The sequence below is a fragment of the Festucalex cinctus genome, chromosome 9 (assembly GCF_051991245.1).
Source record: "Festucalex cinctus isolate MCC-2025b chromosome 9, RoL_Fcin_1.0, whole genome shotgun sequence".
Classification (NCBI taxonomy): domain Eukaryota; kingdom Metazoa; phylum Chordata; class Actinopteri; order Syngnathiformes; family Syngnathidae; genus Festucalex; species Festucalex cinctus.
Window position 1 is genome coordinate 2,074,211 of NC_135419.1, and position 23,513 is coordinate 2,097,723.

Below are 23,513 nucleotides of genomic sequence, written 5' to 3' on the forward strand. Positions count from 1 at the left end.
TGTTAAAACCACATGCAGATTTTCAGACTTTGCAGGGCATGTACTTAATAATGTAAAAAAGAAAACCTAATTGCTTACCATGTAGCCATGGATGAACAGGAAGGCAATCTTATCTTCTTGGTGAAATTTCTAGGGGTGTGGCTAAAACCAAGCCCTGCCTACAAACAAATACTCTTTCTGTTTCGGTAGTGATATGCAAAGTTGGGAAAGGTGTTTTTTTTACATACAAATTTTTAATTGGAACAAAAATCTATCTACATATTTCACCATACATTTAAAAGCAATCAAAAAGATCTATTAAATTGTTCAGAAAATTGGCTAAAATAATCTCAATTTCATTTTCATCAATTGAAATTTAGGAGTTCGGATAACTCCCAATTGGAAGTTAAATATGAAAACGATTTTTGTATATATATTCAGGTAATAGCATCTTAATTAAAGTATTGTGATGAAATATATCATAAGATATTACTACGTATCAAAGGTGTGAACACTTCATTGATTTTTAAAATGCAATTTTCATTGTGGCACAGCAATTTCAATCAATTCGGTAGAATGGCCCATATAATTTGAAATGGTTTATTTCAGTTGAGTTTATAAAGGGAGCGCGGAAAAAAAGAACTTGTGTCCTATCGTGTACTTGTACATACATGATTGTCTGACGTGCAATACTGAGCAGTGGCCACTAGGTGTCGAATCGTCGAGCACTGACGCTGTGGCCGCTAGGTGGTAGCTCTGTACTAGGATTTCCTCCTCCCAGGTCGTCGAAACAACAAATTGAACTACGGAGCAAGCGGGTGATAGAACGTCCGAAACCGCCTCTGACCGCGACTTTTAAACTCTTTTTACAGAATTTAGAGTCAGGTTCTGGTCTGAGGCTTGTCGAAGTAGTTCAAGTTAGGAATCAGCTGGGACTATTATTTCTCAGCAAGGTAAGTTAGCTGTAAAATGGCGGAAAGCTATGTGGAACTTAGTTGATTTGTATTTTGCTAGCCAGGCTAGTTGAGCCTAGAGCGCGGATGTCTGCCTCCTCAGTCGAGTCGCCTCGTTAGCTCCGCTGCGAGAAGCTAGCGTTACTGTGGTTGGTAGCGAGCTAACGCACTAGATTCTTACCACAATGACGCAAAATAAATCGGTAGAATCGCAACGAAATGTTTAGTTGTTTCGATGGACTTGGTTACACTTCACAATAATTGTAAACATTGTTTGTTGCTTATGCAATACGGTACTGAAACTCCCGAGGCAAGATGGAGGACGCAAGGACGTGATGTTTTTTTTTTTTTTTTTTTTAGGGAACGTTAGCACATACTGTTAGCATGGTTGACCACTCGGAGTTTATTATGCTCATGAAATTAATCATAATTATTGGTCTTCGTGGTATTAAAACCGAGCTTGGTGTAAGAGTAGTTTATTGAGGGGGGGAAATGTGGTCATTGGATGCGTATCCTTAACGCCAGTCTCTTCTCGCTAATATTAGCATGTGATTGCACCGTCGCGCTTGCGTTGTTGTGTTATTATGGTCGTCCTACGATAGCGGCAACAAACGCGGACCCGTTCCTGAAACGGCTCGTGTGGAATTTCGAATCAAGAGTTTTAAGTGCACTTGTTTGTACATTCCCACTGCCGAGGTCTCCGGATTTCACGGTTGCTAGCGCCGCTAGCACCACCCGCGCACCGGTGTCAATTTTGACAGGAACCGACGAAGAGCGTAGTCACGCCGGCTTCCTTTGGAGCGAACGCGGGCGTTTTTATGTGCTGCTGCGTTGACTTTAGAACTCCTCGATATGGAGCTTTACTGTTCGTTGCTATCCAAGATGCTCGCCCTAGCTTCATCGTGGCAAGTTTATGTGATTCACTGAGCGATTTGGCGCCACTTTTTTTCAGTCAACACCCATTGAATCCCGTCAACTTGTCATCATGTAATATTTACGCAGTAACTCGCGAAATAGGGACATTGATTGTCTTCAAAAGGCAAACTGAACCGATTAATGAGCAATGAATGCCATGTTACATTGCAATCAAAATACCCGTGTTCACGTGTGTTTCATATCATCTTAGTTTTTATTAGCTACTTTATCTGTATTATCGCGCGACACGTCCACACCATCGTGACAAATATGTTCTAAGCAGAGATAGGCCTCCTGTATTATGCTATTATTATTTTTTAAACTCCTCTTCTACTATAATGACGGATCGCTGTGCTGTAGGATGCATGATGTGGTACATAAACACTGGTAAATGTGTGCCGTAGGCAAGTAGATGATTGCCTTTCAAAAGTTACTTATGTACTTGCATGTATGTGACACTTTTCCAGTACAGTACAGTACAGTACAGTACAGCACAGCAATAGTTGTGGCCTGCAGTATCTTGTTGATGTTGGTAACGCGTTTTGATTGGTCGAAATATGTGTGGGGCGGACAGGGCACATCCATATATGGCCAGTGAGGAAGATACTCCAATGATTGTAAAGCAAGGAGGATGAGGATGAGGAAGAGGGAGCCAATGCTTTGAGTGCTGAGTGCCACAAGAGCATCTGTACCGCCCACTGTTACCATGTGAAGCAAGAAAACTCTGTTTTCATGTTTTTTGTTTATTTTTTTTTTAACTGTTACCCCTCTAATTTGATATCTCAATATAGATTTCATACAAGCTTCCGTGTCTTGTATTTTTTCAGTATTACAAGCCAGTCATAAATTGGAAGTTATCCAGAAGATGTTAGAGAAATGATAGCAGCACCAGAAATACCAGCAGACTTCCCCTATGCGCAGTAAGTGCAACATTTTCATTTTGGTTTTGTTAGTTTCCTTCAGGTGGACATAAATATTCATTTTGACATATATTTTTCTGTTTCTAGGGATACAGACACACAATTTTCTTCAGACACCGACTTTTCTGAAGATCCTGATGGGAGGAGTTCAAATTCATCGAAAGGAAAGGTATGTTAAAGCAGTATTGGTAGACAATTTACATTATCATACCTTATCAAATTTGTGTCACCATCTAGCTATATTTTAGTTCAGTATTGATTGTAGGCCTCCTTATGGGCTGATGATAAGAGCCAATCAGACTGTTTTTATTTTAATTTTTCAGCTGTTTCTTAAACATCAGACATTGGATGAGAAAATATTAACAAAACCACGGTGGAGACTCTCATTGAACTCAAATGAGCCAAGTGTGCCCTTACCTGGCTGGTTTCCAAGCATGTATTAGGCATCAGTGCATTAATAGTTGTCCACAACAACACTATATGACTACTACTCTTTGCAACACATTTTCATTCATCCGAAATTGCTTCTTGGGGATCCACTAATGAAGCTGCAAAAACAACACAACCAGAATACCTTTCCTTGAGTAAATACTCCACTGTCTACTCTACTGTCTCAGGGCTTGACATAAGGACTTTAATGCTAAAGACAGATAATTGTACGGACGGGTGTTTTATGGGTTTCCATAATGTTATTGGTTTTCTTTCAGGGTGGAAAGAAGGGGAAGAAAGCAGCGGGAGACAAAACCAAGATGGTAAAGGGGGCAGGTCGGATAAATGGCCACCACCAGGAGAATGGCATGGAAAACATGATGCTGTTTGAAGTTGTTAAGATGGGACGGAGTGCAATGCAGGTGGGATATGTTGTATCACAAACACTGATGTTGCAGATAAAAACTGTTGTTGTTTTTTTTCCATATTTTTTTAAACATGTTTATTGTCCTCTGCAGTCGGTTGTTGATGACTGGATCGAGTCTTACAAACATGACAGAGATGTTGCGCTACTTGATCTCATCAACTTCTTCATCCAGTGCTCAGGGTGTAAAGGTATGTTCATTATTATTAAATGATTGGATCTTAATTAAAAATTACCCTTGACTGAGTCTAGCTTTTTTTTATTTTTATTTTTTTTATTATTATTAACTCATTCACTGCCTTTGACAAGTATACTTGTCAATTGTATTTTTTAGAGCGGTGCTAAATGGGGGCGAATCTGAGCATGCGCCACTGTAAATATCAAACTTGGAAACAACTTTACTGATGCCCAACCACCGGTAGATGACATCATTGCCCCATTTTATAGGAAATAAACACAGTTTCAGAGTCCATGGGAGAAATGGCTGTATTTTGGCAAACATACATTTTTATGCTGTCAATTATAAAAGAACGGGACGGGACAAAAAGTAGGGAGTCTATTCTGTTATTTGGTAGATTCGGTTTATGTATAATTATTGAATGTAATATCACGTGAGTATTGGAAATGTAAAAATTTTCTATAATGACTGGCAGTGAATGAGTTAATTAATGTCACTAGTAGCATCTTACTTAGATATATTGGATGTCATTACAGTTTGTGTGTGCAGAATGCAGGTCACAGTTTTATTTGGACCATGTTCCCATTTTGTGTGCCTTTTTAAGCGTAGCCGTGATTTCAGCATGGCCAAAAATGGTGTCTTCTTCCTTAGCCTTGAGATATTCATGGCATATAAGTTATGTGGGGAGTGGATGGGGTTGACAAAACTGTAATTCGTAGAGCAGGTAAAAAAAAAAAAAAAAAAACTACAATCTTAACTGTGCCTATGAATTTACACACATGAGAAAAATAATGTACGTTGTGTTCATCTCCTACTCATGTTTCTCCTTTGAATGTCACTGTGGATAACACAATTTTTCTTTTTCTTTTTTTGATTTATTTTATTTTTATTTTTTTGAATTGATCAGGTGTCGTTAGTGGAGAAATGTTCCGCAACATGCAGAACTCAGAAATTATCAGACGAATGACAGAGGAATTTGATGAGGTAATTTAATTTGACCTTCTCTTGTATAATGTAGATTTTAAATGTAAATGTTTAATATTTGCTTAGAATTACTGTACTGCGTTTCACACCCACCGTTTCATGGCGCGTGAACACTTGGGGGAGCACTTGTCGGAAACAGCTCTTCTCTTTTTCCCCTGTGGCCTCCATAGGACAGTGGAGACTACCCTCTTACTATAGCAGGGCCCCTGTGGAAGAAGTTCAAGTCAAGTTTTTGTGAATTCATTTCGGTCCTAGTGCGGCAGTGTCAATACAGTATCATCTATGATGAGTATATGATGGACACAGTTATCTCCCTTCTCACCGGACTATCAGACTCTCAAGTCAGAGCCTTCAGACACACATCTACACTGGCAGGTAAGATTATTACTATTTGCAATAGAATAGAAGGTTCTGGGTGTGTCACCATAATAACATCGACTTGCGGGAGAACTCATTTTGAATTGCGCTGAGCCCGCCTGTGAAAGGTTTGTTACTCTGTGTCTTTTGAACAGCAATGAAGCTGATGACAGCCCTGGTGAATGTAGCTCTAAACTTGAGCATTAACATGGACAACACCCAGCGACAGTACGAGGCGGAGAGGAATAAAATAGTGGCCAAAAGGGCCAACGACAGACTGGAGCTCCTCTTGCAGAAACGTAAAGAGGTATGGTCGCTTTGATTAATATAAATACAGTTTTGGACAACTCATGTGTTGTCTTTTTTTGTCACACTCTGCTATTGTAGCAACTTCCAATATGTCTCAAACTATGTCTGGGTTAGCATGGCAATTGTTTCCCCCCCCCCCTCAAATTAATGACAACGGTTTCTGCAGGGAGAAATTTTAAATTAAAGATACAGCATTTGACATAGTCATTTGTGCTTTGGCTGCTATGCATAGCATTCAGTGTGAATCATATTCTTTTGATATAGAATATGTTCATTCCTCTTTTGGAGGTGTAACAATTATGTTGGTAGTGGAAACGTTCATACAATGTGCTAATCAACTAGCATCTTCTGTTAACTGGGTTATATCCCAGCAGGTCCCACCTGCCTTCCATCTGCCTTTACACTGTACAGCCTGATAGCAAATTTGGCTGCCACTTGCACACACATGCAATATTAATAGTAACCCTTTGATAAAGGGAAAAAAAAACTTCCACAATGATCACTGAAATAACTGACGAGACTAGTGAGTGTCATTTCACAAAGCTTCTAGTAGAATGTCCTTTAGACACATGAGACAACTGGTGCTTTTTAGCATGTTGTATCAGCTCAACGCAAACATGATGCATACAAAGAAAATCTTAACCTCGTGCAGCAGAACTCTCGCATGCTGATGCTTTGTTTATTTTTTCCAGGCAACATTGAGTAATTTATTTTGTTTCTGTTTCAGCTCCAAGAAAACCAGGATGAGATTGAAAACATGATGAATGCAATATTTAAAGGAGTCTTTGTACATCGTTATCGGTATGGCACCACCAAATGAACTTGTTTTGTTTCTACAAGACGTTTTTGTTGTATTGTCTTTTAACTAATCATAATGTTTCAACAGTGATTCAATAGCAGAAATTAGAGCCATCTGTATAGAAGAGATTGGAGTTTGGATGAAGCTCTATAGCGATGCCTTCCTGAACGACAGTTATCTGAAGTATGTGGGATGGACCATGCACGATAAGGTAGGTTAGCTGAAAAATGAACTGTAGCTTCTGATTTTTCTGTAGTATATTATTTCTTTTTGCCGCATGAAGGCGTTCTTCCCTTAATGATTTATGTACATATTAATACATTCTGATTCTCAATGCCAATTGGCTGTCGGTGACGCCACCAAAACTTCACGTTTGCAAACCTTGGCAAAATGAGCAAAAAAAAAAGCAATTTTTTTTGCTTCATCTGCATCGCTGGCATGCAATGGCGCCTGACCCCGTAGTTGTGTTGACTATATATGGAAACGTGCCACCAGAACCTCTCAACTCACGTTCCCTCTGACCGCAGCATTCGGTTAGGTTGGGAATGAAAACATCGCTAAGCACAGCGTCAATGCAAAATGAATGTCAAAACTGAAGCGCTGTGACCCGTAAGAAGTATTTTCTCATTTCACAAACTATCCATCCCTAATTTAAACACATGGTGGAAACAATTATCATTCAATTATGAAACAAAAAATGTAAACTATGTAAAAAAAATATGTTGTCTGTAATTAATTAACTTTATTTTTCATGGCCAATCAATACCTTTTAAAAACACGTTTTTATGTCTGTTTTTTCCACTAACAAACGACCAATAATGACTCAGTGTGTGAACCTCACATGACCAAACCCAGAAAACAGGTGAGCTGTGAGCTCTGAGCACCTGTGATGTAATTTTTAGTCGACAGCAAATGCCAAAATGTGTTTTTGAAGGTATTAATTGTACATGAAAAATAATTACCTTATCAAACCAATTTTAGACCAAATATTAACTTCTTACTGCTGAAAATGGCAAAAAGTTATCCTTTTAAGATTGGAGAAAAAAAAAAAAACCTGTGCAAAAGCATTTCATTTGTTTGATTTACATGTGTGTGGTTACCAACTAATTGAATTTTGATACATTTTGCTGTTTTCAAATTCTTGGTTTTAGCAAGGTGAGGTGCGTCTGAAGTGTTTGACAGCGCTCCAGGGTCTGTACTACAACCGAGAGCTTAATGCAAGGCTGGAACTCTTCACCAGTCGCTTCAAGGTCAGCGCCACCTGCTGGACTTCTTAAACACAGCATTTACACGACTTCAACATATTTACCAATGGCTCAATTGCCATTGACCTGTCTGACGTAGCTGCCAGAAGGGATGCTTCATTTGTGCCTAAAAACCTGTCACTTTCTTTCCCTTTTGTTTTTCCCAGGACCGCATTGTCTCCATGACCCTTGATAAGGAGTATGACGTTGCAGTACAAGCAATTAAGTTGCTCACTTTAGTTTTGAAGTAAGTTCTAAATGGTTGCCTCAGACTTGAAACACTGTTTCCCATTTATCAGTGGGGGGGAAAAAAAAATCAATTGGAAGCACTTTGTGCACACTCACACAAAGTATTACATCCAGCACATTGGCATAACTTGTAACAATTTTGTTTGTACCTTTTTACTTGAATGTTTTTTTTTGTTTTTTGTTTTTTTGTTTCTGCAGTAGTACAGATGAGGTATTGACCCCTGAGGATTGTGAGAGCGTTTATCATCTGGTCTACTCGGCACACAGGCCCGTTGCTGTTGCAGCAGGAGAATTTCTCTACAAAAAGTATGTCAGACGTGACCCGAACAGAATTGAGCTGAAGTTCTTTATTTGGCGCGTGTCCTTATCCCAGGCTCAACTTTTATTGTTTCCCCGCCTACCTGGATCCATGGAGTTTATATTTTCGTATGCCGTGTTTACATGAACTCAAAAACCAAATTTGGATTGCAGTGAAGATTAAGTTTAGTGTCCTGTAATGATAATCATGTAGTTTGTCAACTTCTCACTATGTAATGCCAATACACGTTATAAGTTGTAACGTTCAAAAACTACAAACAGTGGACTTTATTTAGTTAGTTTCTTTATTATGAATTTAACTTTCATATCACGACTCGTGATATTAGTGTTTAAAAAATGTCACAGGTTTATAGTACAGTACCGCCATTATGTTTGCAGCAGCTGAAGAATTTCCAAACTTCAAACACAGGCCAGTCACCACTTGCATTTCTACTTTTTGCAAGGCATTTGTGGCTTCTGTACAGGATTACATTTAAGGCTCAAAAAGAGGATTTTGGGAGAGTAGGTTATTTAAGTTATCAAACTACTCTGTTTTCAAAGGTTGTTCAGCCAGAGGGAACCAGAGGAGGAGGGTGCCCCTAAAAGGAGAGGGAGACAAAGCCCCAACGCCAACCTCATCAAAACTACTGTCTTCTTCTTCCTGGAGAGTGAGGTACACAAGTGTTGTTGTTGTTTAAGTCTGTATTAATTATTTGCATGCAAACTCTCAAATTCTTCTGTCCATATTGTGTGCAAATCATTTTAGCTCCACGAACATGCAGCTTACTTGGTGGACTCTCTCTGGGATTGTGGTCCTGAGTTACTGAAGGACTGGGACTGTATGACCAGCTTATTATTAGATGACCCATTGCCAGGAGAGGAAGGTATGACAAAAACCTCATCACGGGTTACTGATAAGTGACTTGAAGCAAATGTGTTTACTTATTAACCAGGATTGTTTTTCTTTGCGACGTGTAGCTCTTACAGACAGACAAGAGACAGCTTTGATTGAAATCATGCTGTGCACTGTACGGCAGGCTGCCGAATGTCATCCACCTGTGGGAAGAGGCACAGGGAAGCGGGTAAGTTGCACGGTGGATAAAGATATGATTAAAGGCTTTGCCAGTTATGGCATCGTGGTCGATATTCTTCACGTTTTTGTTTGGAACCTTAAATCTTTTACATTGGTTAAAGCGTTCAGCCTCTCCACGAATTCAATGAACCAGTGACAATGAAAAAAAACAAAACACTTTTTTTTTTTTTCACAACAAAAGATCATTTCTTCCTTGGCCCTTGAAAGGTAATTATAATTATTTGAATAACAGTAAATGGTATATTGTAACTACACAATGGAAAGTGACTGTTGACTATTACTGGAACCGGGTTCCTCTCTAAACAAAGGATGCATCATGAAATGTTACAATTTTCTAGACGAATGTCTTTCTAGTTGTATTTTTGCTCAATAATGAATTGTTACAGCACAAAGATATTTGACTTGTATCCACATTCAGGTGATGACAGCTAAAGAAAAGAAGACTCAGCTTGATGACAGAACCAGAATGACAGAGCTCTTTGCTGTGGCTTTGCCCCCTCTACTGGCCAAGGTATGTCATTACTTCAAAACGTTACCTCCTGTTTGTTCTTTGGAAAATAGCATTTCGATGAATGTTTGCCCAACAGTATGCTGTAGATGCAGAGAAGGTGACCAACTTGTTGCAGCTTCCTCAGTTCTTTGATCTTGAAATATACACCACAGGACGTCTGGAAAAGGTCAGCCAAATGCTCGTCTAGAGGTTTCGTATTATAACATGGGGAATACACCACCCATGCAGGTTTTATGTTATGTTATGTGTTATGGGGTGGCACAGTGGGCGAGTAGTTTGCTCATCCCCTTCAAAGTTCAGAGGTCCTTGTGTCATAAGGTGACTTGAATGATTGAAAAGGTGCCTAAAAATCAAATGTATCGTTTTTGTTGTACTGTTTGAATACTGTCACATAATCAGTACAAATATGTCAACCAATATCTATTTAATGTTGAATGCAGCACCTTGAAGCCCTTCTCCGCCAAATCAAGGAAATTGTGGAGAAGCACACAGACACTGAAGTTTTGGAGACGTGCTCCAAAACCTACCATGCCCTCTGCAATGAAGAGTTCACAATATTTAACAGGGTCGACATTGCCCGCTCCCAGCTGCTGGATGAGCTGGTGGACAAGTTCAACAGGCTACTGGAGGATTTTCTACAAGAGGTAGGAGTCCGGTTCCTTTTTGTAAGCCCTCTGCCTGACAAACATGTTTGATTATCCTCTGTTGTTTCTTTTAGTCTTGTCCCTTTGTCTGCTCCCTTAAATAATAAATGAAGGGTAATTAATGAGTTCATTTTCATGCCACAAAAAAACTGCAGTTCATGCAGAATTTCTCTAACATTGGACCTCATTTACGAACAAATGCAGAGGAAAGTTCGTACTCTGCGCATAAGTTGGACATATCTGCAAAATCACCGTCCCATTTATGAGGCATTGATGAGGCTGATGTACCTGCCTGAAACAGTAGAGACACCCAAAAGGGGTTTATTTATATTTACTTGAAAAATTTAAATATATCAACTAGTGGCGCAATGCATCACAAAAGTCACGGTTCGGATCGGATTGTTTTTCGGATCAGCAAAAACAAAAAACAAAAATAGTACTTTGTCTTCATTTATTTTGTAAAATGTTTTTCCATTAAAAAAAAAAAAAAAAAAAAATCAATTAAAAATGTCTAATATAGCCGTGTGGGATTTAGGAACACAACTTTTAAGTGCAAGGGACAGAAACACTTTTTTTTTTTTTTTTCATGCTTCATGTGTAAAATAAGGTATAAATGGCTTAAAGTTGTGCTCCTATAATCTAAACATCTAAGTTTGACATTTTGAGTTGAATATCTTTTTTTATTGAGAAAGTGTTTTTTTTAAATAAATGAAAACAAAGTTCTATTTATCATTTTTTCTTTTTCCTAAATACTATAATGAAAATACCGCTTGCAAATTGGCACATTCCCTTCCTTTAAACATGGAGAGTGAATTACAAAGTAGCATTCGTCCAGAATGTTGAAGAAGAATTAGTGTACCAGGCCAGCTGTCAAAGTTACTTACCAGCTTGTGTTCCTCGAGACACCGGTCGCCAGACATTCGTTGGTCGTGCTAACAGCTAGCCGCTAGCCACTTACGTCGTATCATACGATTACGTCGTAATTAATTAGCCGTTTCTTAGCATCCTAAATTAGCGATTGAACATGAGTTCAGGATCGTGTTGTGTTGATGTTGGGAAGTCAATTAAAAGTGAAAGTGTACTAAGGCTATTTGCTTTGACATCAATGTATTACTGTATTTGGTCAAATTTATTTTGAAGTTAGGGTTAACACGTCATGCTGAGTATGTTTCAGGTTCTTTGACATGTCAGAATGGTATCGACTACGCGCAATTCACTCTTATGAGTTCGACACATGCTCAGCGTGTTGATGTTGCCGGACGCATCACGAGTATTCATTGAATTAAATTTCTCTTTGCAGGGTGAAGATACCGATGAAGACGATTCTTATCAGGTTTTGTCAACACTAAAGAGGATCACAGCTTTTCATAAGTATGAATTTCCTCTTGTGTTCGTAATATGCTGTTTTTCGTGTCCGTCCATGAAGGCGTTGTTTGACTTTTTTTTTTTTTTTTCCTTCCCCCCCCTTGTGTGTCCTGCAGCGCACACGATCTCTCTGGATGGGACCTGTTCACCAGCAACTTTAAGTTGCTCAACACAGGCATAGAGAATGGAGATATGCCCGAACAGGTTCATTAAACACACTTAAAGATAAATTGATTGAAATCGAAATTGCAGTTTTGATGTTAGTTTCTTTTTTTGAGCAGATAGTCATCCATTCGCTGCAGTGCACCCACTATGTGATCCTTTGGCAGCTGGCCAAGTTATCTGAAGGCAGCTCCCGAAAGGTGAGGGCCGATTCACCCGGCGTCGGTTTGAGAAGCATGGCTGCGCTGCTAACCACCTGTCTGACCTTTCAGGATGACATGGTTACCTTGAGGAAGCAGATGAGGGCCTTCTGTATGATGTGCCAACGGTACCTCACAAATGTCAACACAGCTGTTAAAGAACAGGTGACATGTTTAACTCGTATTAGTATAATATATTTAAGTGATGAAAAATCCTATACAAATTTACTGATGTACCGCAATTCATTGTTGTATCTAACAAGGACTCCTCCTCCTATTTGTTGTTTCCACTGCAGGCATTCACCATCCTTTGTGACCTCCTGCTCATCTTCAGCCACCAGATGGTGGCTGGAGGCAGGGAACACCTTGAGCCCTTGGTTTATTCCCCAGAGGACTCGCTTCAGTCTGAACTGCTCTCCTTCATCCTAAATCATGTCTTCATAGACCAGGATGATGACACCAATAGCACAGGTACTAGAGCTGCTCGATTATGGGGGGGAAAAATAATAACCACGATTATATTAGCAATAATTGAGATCATGGTTATTCAAATGATTTTTTTTTTTATACAAAATAAGAAAATGTTTAAGCATGTGAAAATATTAAGACAAATAAAAAAATAAATAGAAACACTATAATTATGTTAAGTTCCTTTTGGACCAAACAGAATTTTACCATAATAGATTTATTTATTTATTTATTTGGCAATAACTTGAATTTGGAGTGCAGAATGTGCAGTAGGACGATCATTTACTTTTTTTGGTACAAAACAAGAAAATGTTTAAATGTAAAAAAACAAATAAAAAATATTAAGGCAAATTATTTGAAACACTATAATTATGTAAGTTCCTTTTGGATTCAACACAATTTATTAAATGAGTTATTTTAAAAAGGTGCAAATGTATAAATTTAAACAACTCAAAAATTAGTATTAAAAATCTCTTTTTACGATTTATGCTGATTTTGTAATTGTGAAGTGTAATAATTTAATTTGTAACTGAATTTTGATTAATTGCACAGCCCTAACAAGAACAAATAAATGTCCACTGCTGTGACCAGAAATACCCATTAAAGTGTTCTTTTCAATGTTAAGCTGTCAGTCTACAGATGTCAAAGTGTAGAATGTTTGCAAACCAGGTGTTGCTTAGGGATAGCATTGAAGCAAAATTAATATTTTTAGGGAAGCGGTAAGAAACATTGATTGGGACCAATGCTAAGTGATGTAATACTCAAGTCAGATTTTTTACTTGTATATGTGAGGAGCAAGCGGTTAAGAAAATGGATGGATAGTTCTGTCTATAAATAGTCCATCGATGTCTATGAACAATCCAAGTTATGAATGTTTTTCTTTTCTACCTTTTGTCTTTGTTGCGAAATCCTCCTGTTACTCTTGTTCTTGTTCTTCTATGGTGTATTTGGAAACAGCAATTTTGACTTGAACACTGTCATATACAATAAACATCAGCTTTTAAAATGCTTGCAAAACCTTTTGGCTGTCCTTGGGCCAATGTTGTGAAAGGTTCAAACAGGCCTTAGCAAAGGTCTCAGCTAAGTGGCCTGTAGTTTTTCATGCCTTTTAAGTAGCTGGCAAGCACCACGGCCAGAGGCATTTTGTTTTAACTTCTGTTTACATCCTATTCTTGTGAAAGTGATATGTAAGACTGCCTTCAAGGAATTTCTACAAAGAATCAGGGAAGACCTGATTAGATTTTGAAAAAAGACCAAGGTCACTCTGACTTGCCTCCGCTTCATCTCTTTGCCATTAATTTCTGGAACGCCTGAAGAAAAGGTCATGACATCTGGAACAAGTGTAAACTCAAAGGCCAAATAAATACTTTGGCTACAACAGAAGAACAAGCCGTCCTAATAAATCTGCTTCTAATTTTTAAGAAATGGCTAACGCTAATTGACAATGTTATTTATTGAAAAGTTTTATACTGTATGGCTAATATAAATGATGATAAGTGACACAAAGAGGGTGTGTACGGCGTCTTACCCGGGTAATTGATCTTTGTATAGAGTATCAGGAAAACTAATTTTGTTGAGTTTTCTATCTTTAGATGGCCAACAGGACGACGAGGCAGTGAAAATTGAAGCGTTACACAAGAGGAGGAACCTCCTGGCTGGCTATTGTAAACTGATCATCTACTGCGTGGTCGAAATGAAAACCGGTGCTGACATTTTCAAACAGTACATGAGGGTTAGTTTGTTTTTTCCACATCATTTATTTCACCACGATTTCCTCTACAATCAACATTCTTTGAAACGGGAGCACCACACCCAGAAAAAAAAAAGTATTGTGACTATTTGGCCTTATAGAGTTGCATGTATTTTTTTCTTTCTATAGTATTACAATGATTATGGTGACATCATCAAGGAAACAATGAGTAAGACGAGGCAAATTGACAAGATTCAGTGTGCCAAAACCCTCATCCTCAGTCTTCAGCAGGTTGGTTTTTAATTGTTCTTATTGGCGCACAAGAGCTTCCGACTTGTTTCAGCCACATTGCAGTCATTCATGCAAATGTTTCCTTTCTGCCTCTGTTAGCTTTTCAATGAAATGCTGTCGGAACTGGGCCATGGGTTTGATCGTTCGTCCTCTTCTTTCTGTGGAATCAAAGAGTTGGCGCGTCGATTTTCTCTAACCTTTGGCCTTGACCAAGTGAAAACCAGAGATGCCATTGCCATGCTGCACAAGTACGTTGTGTTTTTTAACTTGATTATCTTACACTTTTCAATTTGCAAACACAATGTCTATAGAAGCAACAAAGTTTAAACCTTGATGTAACATTTAATGCAATAATACTTGTTGCAGTCACGTTTAAATGACCAATTTCTCCATTTGTAGCAACAATCTCCTATTTTCAAGTCAATGAAACATTTTTTACGCCCACCTCCATTTTCCCTTTTCTTCATGTACATCTCTGCCTTTTTCCTAGGGATGGAATTGAGTTTTCTTTCAAGGATCCAAGTCCGCAGGGAGAAGGAGGCCCTCCCCTCAACTTGGCTTTCTTAGACATCCTCAGCGAATTCTCCTCGAAGCTGATGAGACAAGACAAGAGGACTGTGTAAGTTTGATTTGAGCTTTGGCATTTTTTTGCGGCAGCATGTTTGTTTATCTAATCTATATAACTTTTTTTTTTTTTTTTTTGCCTTCTCCACAGCCACATGTACTTGGAGCGTTTCATGACGTTCCAGATGGCTCTGCAAAGAGAGGACTGCTGGCTCCCCCTCATTTCATATAGGAATTCCCTACAGGCTGGTGGCGACGACGACACGATGTCAGTGATGAGTGGCTACTCCAGCAGAGGATCCTCGGTTCGTTCGAAAAAGACCAAGGCTCCTGTTGCTGCAGCTGGAACTGCCGCAGCAAAGCGGAAGCTGCCTGAAGGTAGCAAAGCGTTCGAGAATCAACTTAATCAAGAACAAGTGTCACTATGCTGTTACTCTATCACGTACAAACAATCTCGTTATTCATGAGAGTGGCATGGATTAATACATGGCTGTAATAGTATAGTTGAAGCCCAGAAAAGCAAAAAACAAAAAGAAACAAAGTCTTCCAACTGTTGAGTGCGTTCCAAGCAAATTGGCTCTCGTAGTCTAGTTGTTGGGCGAAGAGATAAAACAACAGATGGTGGGAGCCTTCTAATTATAACAATTTCCACATCATTTCATAAACAACAAGAAAATGAAATTCAGTGCTGGATCACCCAAAGGTGTTGACGGTGGCGGAGTTTGGATCAAGTTGCCGTCGTCAATTTTCGATTGAATTGTGAACAAAAACCTAAAACCATCTGTGCAAATTGAAGTCTGCGTAACTCGGTTTCATGTGTTTACTTTGTCAAATGATTTAAAAAAAAAAATTTTTCCCTTCCCTTCCAGAGGAAAGCAGTAGCAGTGAGGTGTGGCAGCAGGGCATTCAAACCCCAGTCATGTTACCATCCCCCCACCTCACCTCCACTGCCATGCGAGACCCTAAAAGGGGTCGTGATGACAGCTACATGGGCGTCTACGCACTCCCGCATGACCAGCCGCAGCCTCACCAACACCCACAACAACACCATCAACAGGCACCTCAGCACCACCAGACCCCCATGGATTACAAGTACGGATGTCTATAAATAGACTTTGCTGCAAAAATGTCACTGCAGTCATTGAAATTCAGAAAATTCTTGTTATCTTATTGCTTAATTATTCTAAGCAACACTTAGAAGTTTATTCCCCGTTTCGCCATTCGTGACAAAGACGGAAGTCATTTCGAACGTCTACGTGTAATTGCTGCCGTCATGGCAGAAGCTGCAAAACAACCGAAAAGTTTTGTCTGAGGAGACAAAAAAGAGAGGGTGGTCACCCAGATAAAAGGTCAAGGATCAACATTGGCCTGACTTTCACTTATTGGCATGAAGACTATATTTCCTCATGGGAAATGTAGTCTTGCTCCAAGCAAAACACGACCGCTTTTGTCCATATGGTGCCGCCATAATGCCGCGTCAAAATGTTTTAAAATGACTTTGTTAAAATGCCTTTAAGCATGCTTGTTAAAACAAGTTTTAAAATTGTCAACAATTTGAAGCTTTTTCTTTTAATTTTAAATCTTAAAAAATAGGAAGCTTTGTTTAAAAAATATTTTTTAAAAAATTGCAGGGAGCTTCCCGGGTCATCACCATGTGTTGTTAAACTAAACTAAAAACTAAGTAAGTAAATAACTCTCTAAAGTTTTCTAACTGCAAATAAAGTTTTCAAAAATTTCAACATAATTTCAGAATTTTAGCAAAATTTTGAAAAATAAGTGTTGGGAGTTCCCAGTGTCAGCATCATGTTTTATAAAGTGGAAATTTAAATTGATACATACATGAAAAGTTTGCTGTATCTCACTGAGTGAACGTATACATGCAAATTTTGGGTTTTCATAAAAGACGGTGAAAAATTGCCTGAACATGTTCAAAATTTCTTTGCAACAAGTAAAAACTGTCTGCATGTGATCTTCTAAATTCTGATGAAAACTCAAAATTCGCTACGTTCGCAAGCGTTCACAGTTCAGTGAGATGAGCTTTATCAGCCTTCAGATTTGTAAAATGATTGTATTTGTCAAAATGCCAAATATCGGCATCAATAATCGGTACGACTGATAAGGGTCCAACCCCAGCCATAATCAACAGAAACAGGAAGTTGCTTTTATGTAATCTAAGCTTTCCTACATGATGTAATTTGACACTTTGAAAAACGTTTCTTTGTTCATTTGCACTTTCATGTAGTGCCTATTGTGTGTGACTGGAATTTTTTGATTATGAATCTGGACATTATTCATTTGCCAAAGCCAGAGAGCCACAGCAGATGAATTAAAAAGCCACATGTGGCTCTTGAGCTGCAGGTCGCACACCTCTGGGCTAATTCATGTGATTTTTCCAGTTCCCAGGTGACGTGGATGCTGGCCCAGAGACAGCAAGAAGAAGCTCGTCAGCAGCAGGAAAGAGCCATGAACTATGCCAAGCTCAGGAGCAATCTGCAGCATGCGATGTAAGATGACCAAATGAGCACCCGGTGATGTTGAGTCGATTTAATGGCTCTTCAAAAAAAGAAAAAACGGAAATCAATCTTTGCGTATTCGTGCAGACGTCGCGGCACCGGCCTCATGGAGGAAGATGAAGAGCCGATTGTGGAAGATGTGATGATGTCATCGGAGGGTCGGATGGATGACCTCAATGAAGGCATGGACTTTGATACAATGGACATCGACCTGGTGAGAAGCATTTGCTAGTAATAATTTATTTCAGAAACTTTATGCAGACGCGTGACTGATTAGCTTATTTTTTAATGCTAATTTTAAAAAGAAGTGGGAGAGGACGTAATTGAATCAAGTCGTCACTCGATTGTCATGGCCTTAATAATTCTTCCATTTGTAGTCTGTGTTGATATGCAGCTCCATCATAAAACGCCTGCAACGGGTCTACGAGGTCACTTGAGTGGTGGTGATTGAGCAATATAAATATCCCCCCCAATCTTCTGGTTAAATTTATCGTCCTGTGGTCTTCCATTTTCATGTCACATTTTAACGCTCATAAATCTGAGCATCCCAAACAACTTCCTTCACTTGCCCATTTTCCTTTGGCAGCTCTTCCCACAAACACAACCGTTCAATTTATTTCACCAGCACGTCGTCCAACAGACATCTTTCTTTGACCCAGACGACACGAGAGATTTTCTGAAAATCCTCCGAGCTCTTGTTGACTTTGAGGGATCAAGTCAGTCAGAGAAAGACTTAATTTGTTCGGCCTGCACCAATTATTTCCGGAGCAGCTTGCGTTGATTTTTCAACGTCCTTTCCAAATGCGAAAAGAAATGAACTGTAATCATCAAAAAGTTTTGTTTTGGCTGCGTGTAAAAGGGCCCTCTGTGTTTTGTTTAATGAAACATTGTGTTGACAGTGCGTTGCAACATCATGACCAATTTATTTGACAATTTACACCCGCTCCACAAATCCATGCACGATGATGTGTAAAACCAGAACTAAACGTAATCTGAAACATATGTCTCGACTGCATACCAAATGTCAAGATGATTTCACATGAAAAGTACCCATTTTCCATATTAAGATGCATAAAAGGACCTGAGTGACCTCTGCCTATGAAAATGTTGTTTTGATTTATTTTTTGTTTTGCTCTAATGTCACGTTTAAACTTGTTATCCTCCTCTCGTCTAGCCCCCATCGAAAAATCGTCGTGAGAGATCTGAGCTCAAGCCGGACTACTTTGACCCCGCCTCTATTATGGATGAGTCGGTAAGTGGTGTGACATTTTGCCTGTTGACAAACAAGCCTCCGCACGCTCGAGCACCAAACTTGGGCCAGTGTCAGTCGTGGTTCATTGGAGTCGCTGACGTGAAAGCTTATGAAACGTCTTTTGGCTCGCAAAGCTCAACTCTCACAAATTCCTTTTCATTTTTGGCCTTCAAATCCAGGTCAGACATCAGACGCCGAGCCCCGAACGTTGTTCGTGGGCGCTTTGCGTCAAATCCAGATGATTTATTACTCGCATTTATCATAAACGTGTTTCATGTGAAAGGAACCAACCGTGTGCCAAACGCGAACTACAGGTAGTTTTATTTCCAGTTTGACTTGCTTGATGCTTGTTGGCGAAATCTGGAGTCATTTGCACACTGAGCAAAGCCAAATTGAAATAACATTATTTGTACGTCTTTGGCATGTCATCTTAAAGCAAAATAGCCCGTTCGAATGAAACTCCACGGGGACTCGTAACCCAACTGCTGGATTGTGCTCGTAAGCGCAACTAAACCAGCAAGTGAGAAGTTTTGAGAATTTTTTTTATGAGATGATGTGCCTGTCGAGCTACGTCTGTTTCCATCGTTTTGTTCAATAGTTGAACTTTAATAGCACAGTCTTTGAATTTCAATATATTTTCCTTCTTAATAGTATTTGTATTCACAATTTTATAGAAAATAAAGGACACAAAAAACACAGGATAATAACGTACTGCTTTTTTTTTTTTTTTATACAATAATCCTCAATTTTAAGGGATACTTCACTTATTTAGCCCATTATAGCAATAAAAAGTTAATATTTTGTCTATAATTAATTTGATATGTTCATTATTTTTCACGTACAATTAGCACCTTTTAAAAACACATTTTGCAACTTGCTGTCGACTGAAAATAACGTCACAAGGGCTCAAGTAACCAATCACCTGTTTTCTAGGTTTGGTCATGTGACATTCACAAGCTGAGCTGTGATTGGTTACCTGTGCCCTTGTGATGTCATTTTCAGTCGACAGCAAGTTGCAAAATGTGTTTTTAAAGCTACTAATTGCACGTGAAAAATAATGAAAATATCAAATTTATTATAGGCAAAATATTCATGTTTGACTGACAAAAATTGCTAAATAAGTAATGTATCCCATTAAATATACTTTCCATTTTATTATTTTATGTTAATTCTGTAATTCAGTCTGTTACAAGTGTCCAAGAAAATAGAAGTGAAAAAATATGCTTAATAATCGCAAGTAATTATGGAAAATTGTGTGATCATTTTTTATTTTATTTTTTTTAATGATTGCGTGACAGCATTAATATATACTGTTATCGCGTTTGTAACAATCGTAAAATAACATCCAAAGTCATTTTTTTGACCTTTTTGTTTCCTTTCAAAAATCATCTCACCATGCTGTTAAAAACAAAACAAAAACTTATCTCCTGAGTTGAAATGCATGGTTTGGCTCTAGTGATATTTTTAATTCTGTCACAAATGTGTCGGCCTTTCTTCCGTTTTAGATGTGTCACCGAGATGTCTTTTTTTTTTCCTTTCTTTCTTTCTCTCTCTCTCTTTTAGGTCTTGGGAGTGTCTATGTTTTAAACTAATATCCAAATGATTTTGAAGCTGGGACGCGAGAAGAGGAGCTTTGTATTTAAAGAGAATTTTAGAAGCGAAAACAAGTGTGTTTTCTGTAAGAAAAATCAAAAATGTAAAAAAAAACAGTTTTGGCTTGTACTCCACGTGGACCAATGATGACCCACACTTCAGTGTTGCTTGCTCAGAGAGGACTTCAAATATATACTTTTATAACCTTGGTTAAGATCTTCCTGTTCCAAAATAGTCCAAACAGGCCACTTCCAAACCTACTCAAGACGATACACGTCTGAAGAAAAATCCATAATAGCGTTTTCCCTCTTTCATTTTCTTTCTTTTTTTCTTTTCTTTCCCAGTGGGGATGGATTGGTGTGTTTTAACTTAAGGAACATTCTCTGTTTTTGTTTTTGTTTTTTTTGTCTAACCCTTTTTACAATTGTAGTAAGTTACCAGGTGTGATGTAGTAATTTATAAACAGACTGTAGTAGCTTGCCTGTACTGTGTTAGCCAGATGGATGGATGGCTGGATGGATGTATGGATGGATGTATGAATGGACGGATGGTGGTCTTTCTGTTCTTGTACTTTCTTTGCCCTCTTCAGTTCATCTTCCTTCCCCTCTTTGATAACCACTGGTGGTTCATTACGATTGTGAGATTGTCATGTGGAAATCGGTCCCCAATCCTTGTTTTATGCTGTGAAGAGTCCCACAGTCCAGTCGTACGTAAGTCTTGGAGCGGACCCGAGCTTTTGGACCACTCCTTAAACCGCCATCTGCTAAGAGAATTTGTTCCCTTCAACAACAAGTAGCTCGGTCCAATAAATTTTTTTTTTTTTTTCTCCTTTCTTTCTCAATCTAGCAGCATCATGTCAAAATGGGTATCTCTACATTTTAAATAAAAAAAAATATATATGAATCGGTGCTGATTTTTATATATGTGCTATGTTTTTTCTTATTTTCAACCTTCAGTCACAAATGAAAGAAACGTGTAAGAAATTGAAAGCATGTTGAAAACGTGCAGCGAGAGATTTTTAGATTTGTATTTTTACGTTTTTTCTTTTGTCTTGATAACGTCTTGTTTGTTTGTTTTTTTTCCTAATGTGTAAATTAGTTTGGATAAAAATGAATGAAATTCAGCTTTAAGAGTTTCTCAGCTTGAGTCTTGTCACAAAAATACTTTGCGATTTCAAATGGTCGTCTTAGAGAAATTACTGAACACGAGTTATTCAGCAGCGATGTGGCAGCTAGACAAAGCTTAGATTTTGACGTATTTGTCACACACGAATTTTAATGAACTCTTGTCTACTGAGGTTTTTTTTTTTTTTGTGCGTGTGTGTGCGTGCGTGTGTACTCATTCCATGCTAAAGCCTTAAACATGATTTTTCTCTCACGCTAATCTTCCATGTCAGCAGATTGGTCATGTTTAATTTAAAGGCCGAGTCTACCGGTTTCACTCAGGAAAATGCACTTTTTAAATACAGGATTTAAACAAACTAACTACTTCTCAATTTACAGATCTGGGCTTCTCTTAACGTGTGGGGGTTGGACAAAATCACCACCAAAGATTAACATAAACCCACATGTGTAGACTGAGAGAAAGTTAAAGTGTGTACATCCTGTATTTCACAAGTGCATTTTCCTGAGTGAAACTGGCATACTGGGCCTTTAAGGGTGGCTAATTGGCTTTATTTTTTTTTAGGACATGAAACATGAGGTGGTCAGTTGTAATGTGATCAAGTAGATGAGCAGTCTATAATGTGTGTTTTGCCTAATTATTTTATGTAAGTAAAAAGGAAATTCTTTTAAGGAAAAAAAAGTACTGTTTATTGTTTGTTGCTTACCACTACATTGGTATAGATCCTTATTAGATATCTTGTATATATATTCAAATTTTAATTTGCTTTTTTTTTGTGTTCTGCACTCTTGCCTACACCCCGAGTTGTCGATTCTCCCGCTTTTCAGTCACTCTGTTTTCTGATTTGTACTTGTCTGGAGACAGTAACTTTTGAATAAAAATCAACACACAATTTTCCACTGTGATAAATATTTACTGCCGCAAGCTCGAAACCATGAAAATAATAAGGCTGTCACAATTTGGAGTGGAATGGATTTGTTTCAGCGGTTCTCTTATCCGGCTGGCAATGAAGCAAATGATTGAGAAGCCGTTTTTATTATTGTTGTTGACAATCATTAAAATTTCTGACCTTTAGAAGCTACAGTGCAACATTTTAATCAACTAATTTAGAACATGAACAATTCTGTTTATAAGATAAGAAAATACTGCTTTACTTGCTTAGTATGACTTTTTTTCATCCATTTTCTGGTTTAATTTACGAGATACCCATTCACTATTTGTTTATTTTTTTATTTTTAAGAAAAAAAATGCACAAACTCAGACCGTTAGTGTATTGCGGTTCACTTAGCAAACGCCAGGGGGCAGTGTAAACCAAGTTGTACACAAACGGGTACTGTGTGCTATTTTTTTTTTTTTCTGCCAATGATGTCACTTTGTATCTTGAATTGTTTTCACTGTTCCTTCCCAGAGACAATATTGCGCTGTTATGATAGATTGTGTGGTTTTTATTTGACTCATATTGTGGTCGTCTTTTGTCTGTACCATACTGAGACGGCTTTTATTTTGCTCGTCGTTTTAGCTTGAGAGTAATTGAAAACACATGACGCTTTGCCGTTTTCAACCACACTAACAATAAAAAAATATATATATATCAATACTACTGACAAAGTTTTAACACGATAGATCATTATGTTGTGTAGACTTAATTAGATCACCAGAAAGCAATTCTATTGCCTGATTATCTATCTGCTATATCAGAATCAATGCAGGAAAAATCCTTATCTTATCACCCCTTTGTGATAAACATTTTTTCTAAAAAGTGAAACCAGTTCTGCATGTAGGTGAAGCTGTCAAGCCAGTTGAGAGACTACTTAGTCCACATTGTTGTTGCGGCAAAACAAGTTTCGTTTTCTCTTATTTGATCCCACAACAGTTAACAGTGCACACGTTTTTGATGGTGGCTGCCGAGCTAAATCTGAGCCTCTCGAGTGGCTTCTATTTATTCCTGATAACCTTCCAGACCTCCACAAGGCCTATCAACGCAGGCCATGTTAAGACTTCAAGAGGG

General features: G+C 38.4%; 1 protein-coding gene across 2 annotated transcripts; it reads left to right on the forward strand.

Annotated features, from left to right (window-relative positions):
- Positions 1 to 697: 697 nt before the first annotated feature.
- Positions 698 to 22,397, forward strand: stag2b (STAG2 cohesin complex component b). Of its 2 annotated transcripts, none has more exons than XM_077531895.1 (34): positions 698 to 932; positions 2,675 to 2,767; positions 2,855 to 2,936; positions 3,475 to 3,618; positions 3,715 to 3,811; positions 4,706 to 4,782; positions 4,953 to 5,157; positions 5,295 to 5,446; positions 6,176 to 6,249; positions 6,335 to 6,458; positions 7,399 to 7,497; positions 7,659 to 7,738; positions 7,939 to 8,046; positions 8,599 to 8,710; positions 8,804 to 8,921; positions 9,016 to 9,119; positions 9,549 to 9,641; positions 9,718 to 9,807; positions 10,082 to 10,285; positions 11,586 to 11,656; positions 11,767 to 11,854; positions 11,932 to 12,012; positions 12,085 to 12,177; positions 12,309 to 12,483; positions 14,073 to 14,212; positions 14,360 to 14,461; positions 14,561 to 14,709; positions 14,952 to 15,080; positions 15,177 to 15,403; positions 15,895 to 16,117; positions 17,422 to 17,529; positions 17,626 to 17,752; positions 18,713 to 18,790; positions 20,354 to 22,397. In XM_077531895.1, exons 2-34 carry the CDS (start codon positions 2,724 to 2,726, stop codon positions 20,375 to 20,377), a joined length of 3,822 nt encoding a protein of 1,273 aa, XP_077388021.1. In that variant the 5' UTR covers positions 698 to 932; positions 2,675 to 2,723; the 3' UTR covers positions 20,378 to 22,397. The 2 variants fall into 2 exon arrangements, with proteins under 2 accessions (XP_077388021.1, XP_077388022.1); XM_077531896.1 differs by lacking the exon at positions 698 to 932 and adding an exon at positions 1,009 to 1,081.
- The last annotated feature ends 1,116 nt before the right edge of the window (positions 22,398 to 23,513 follow it).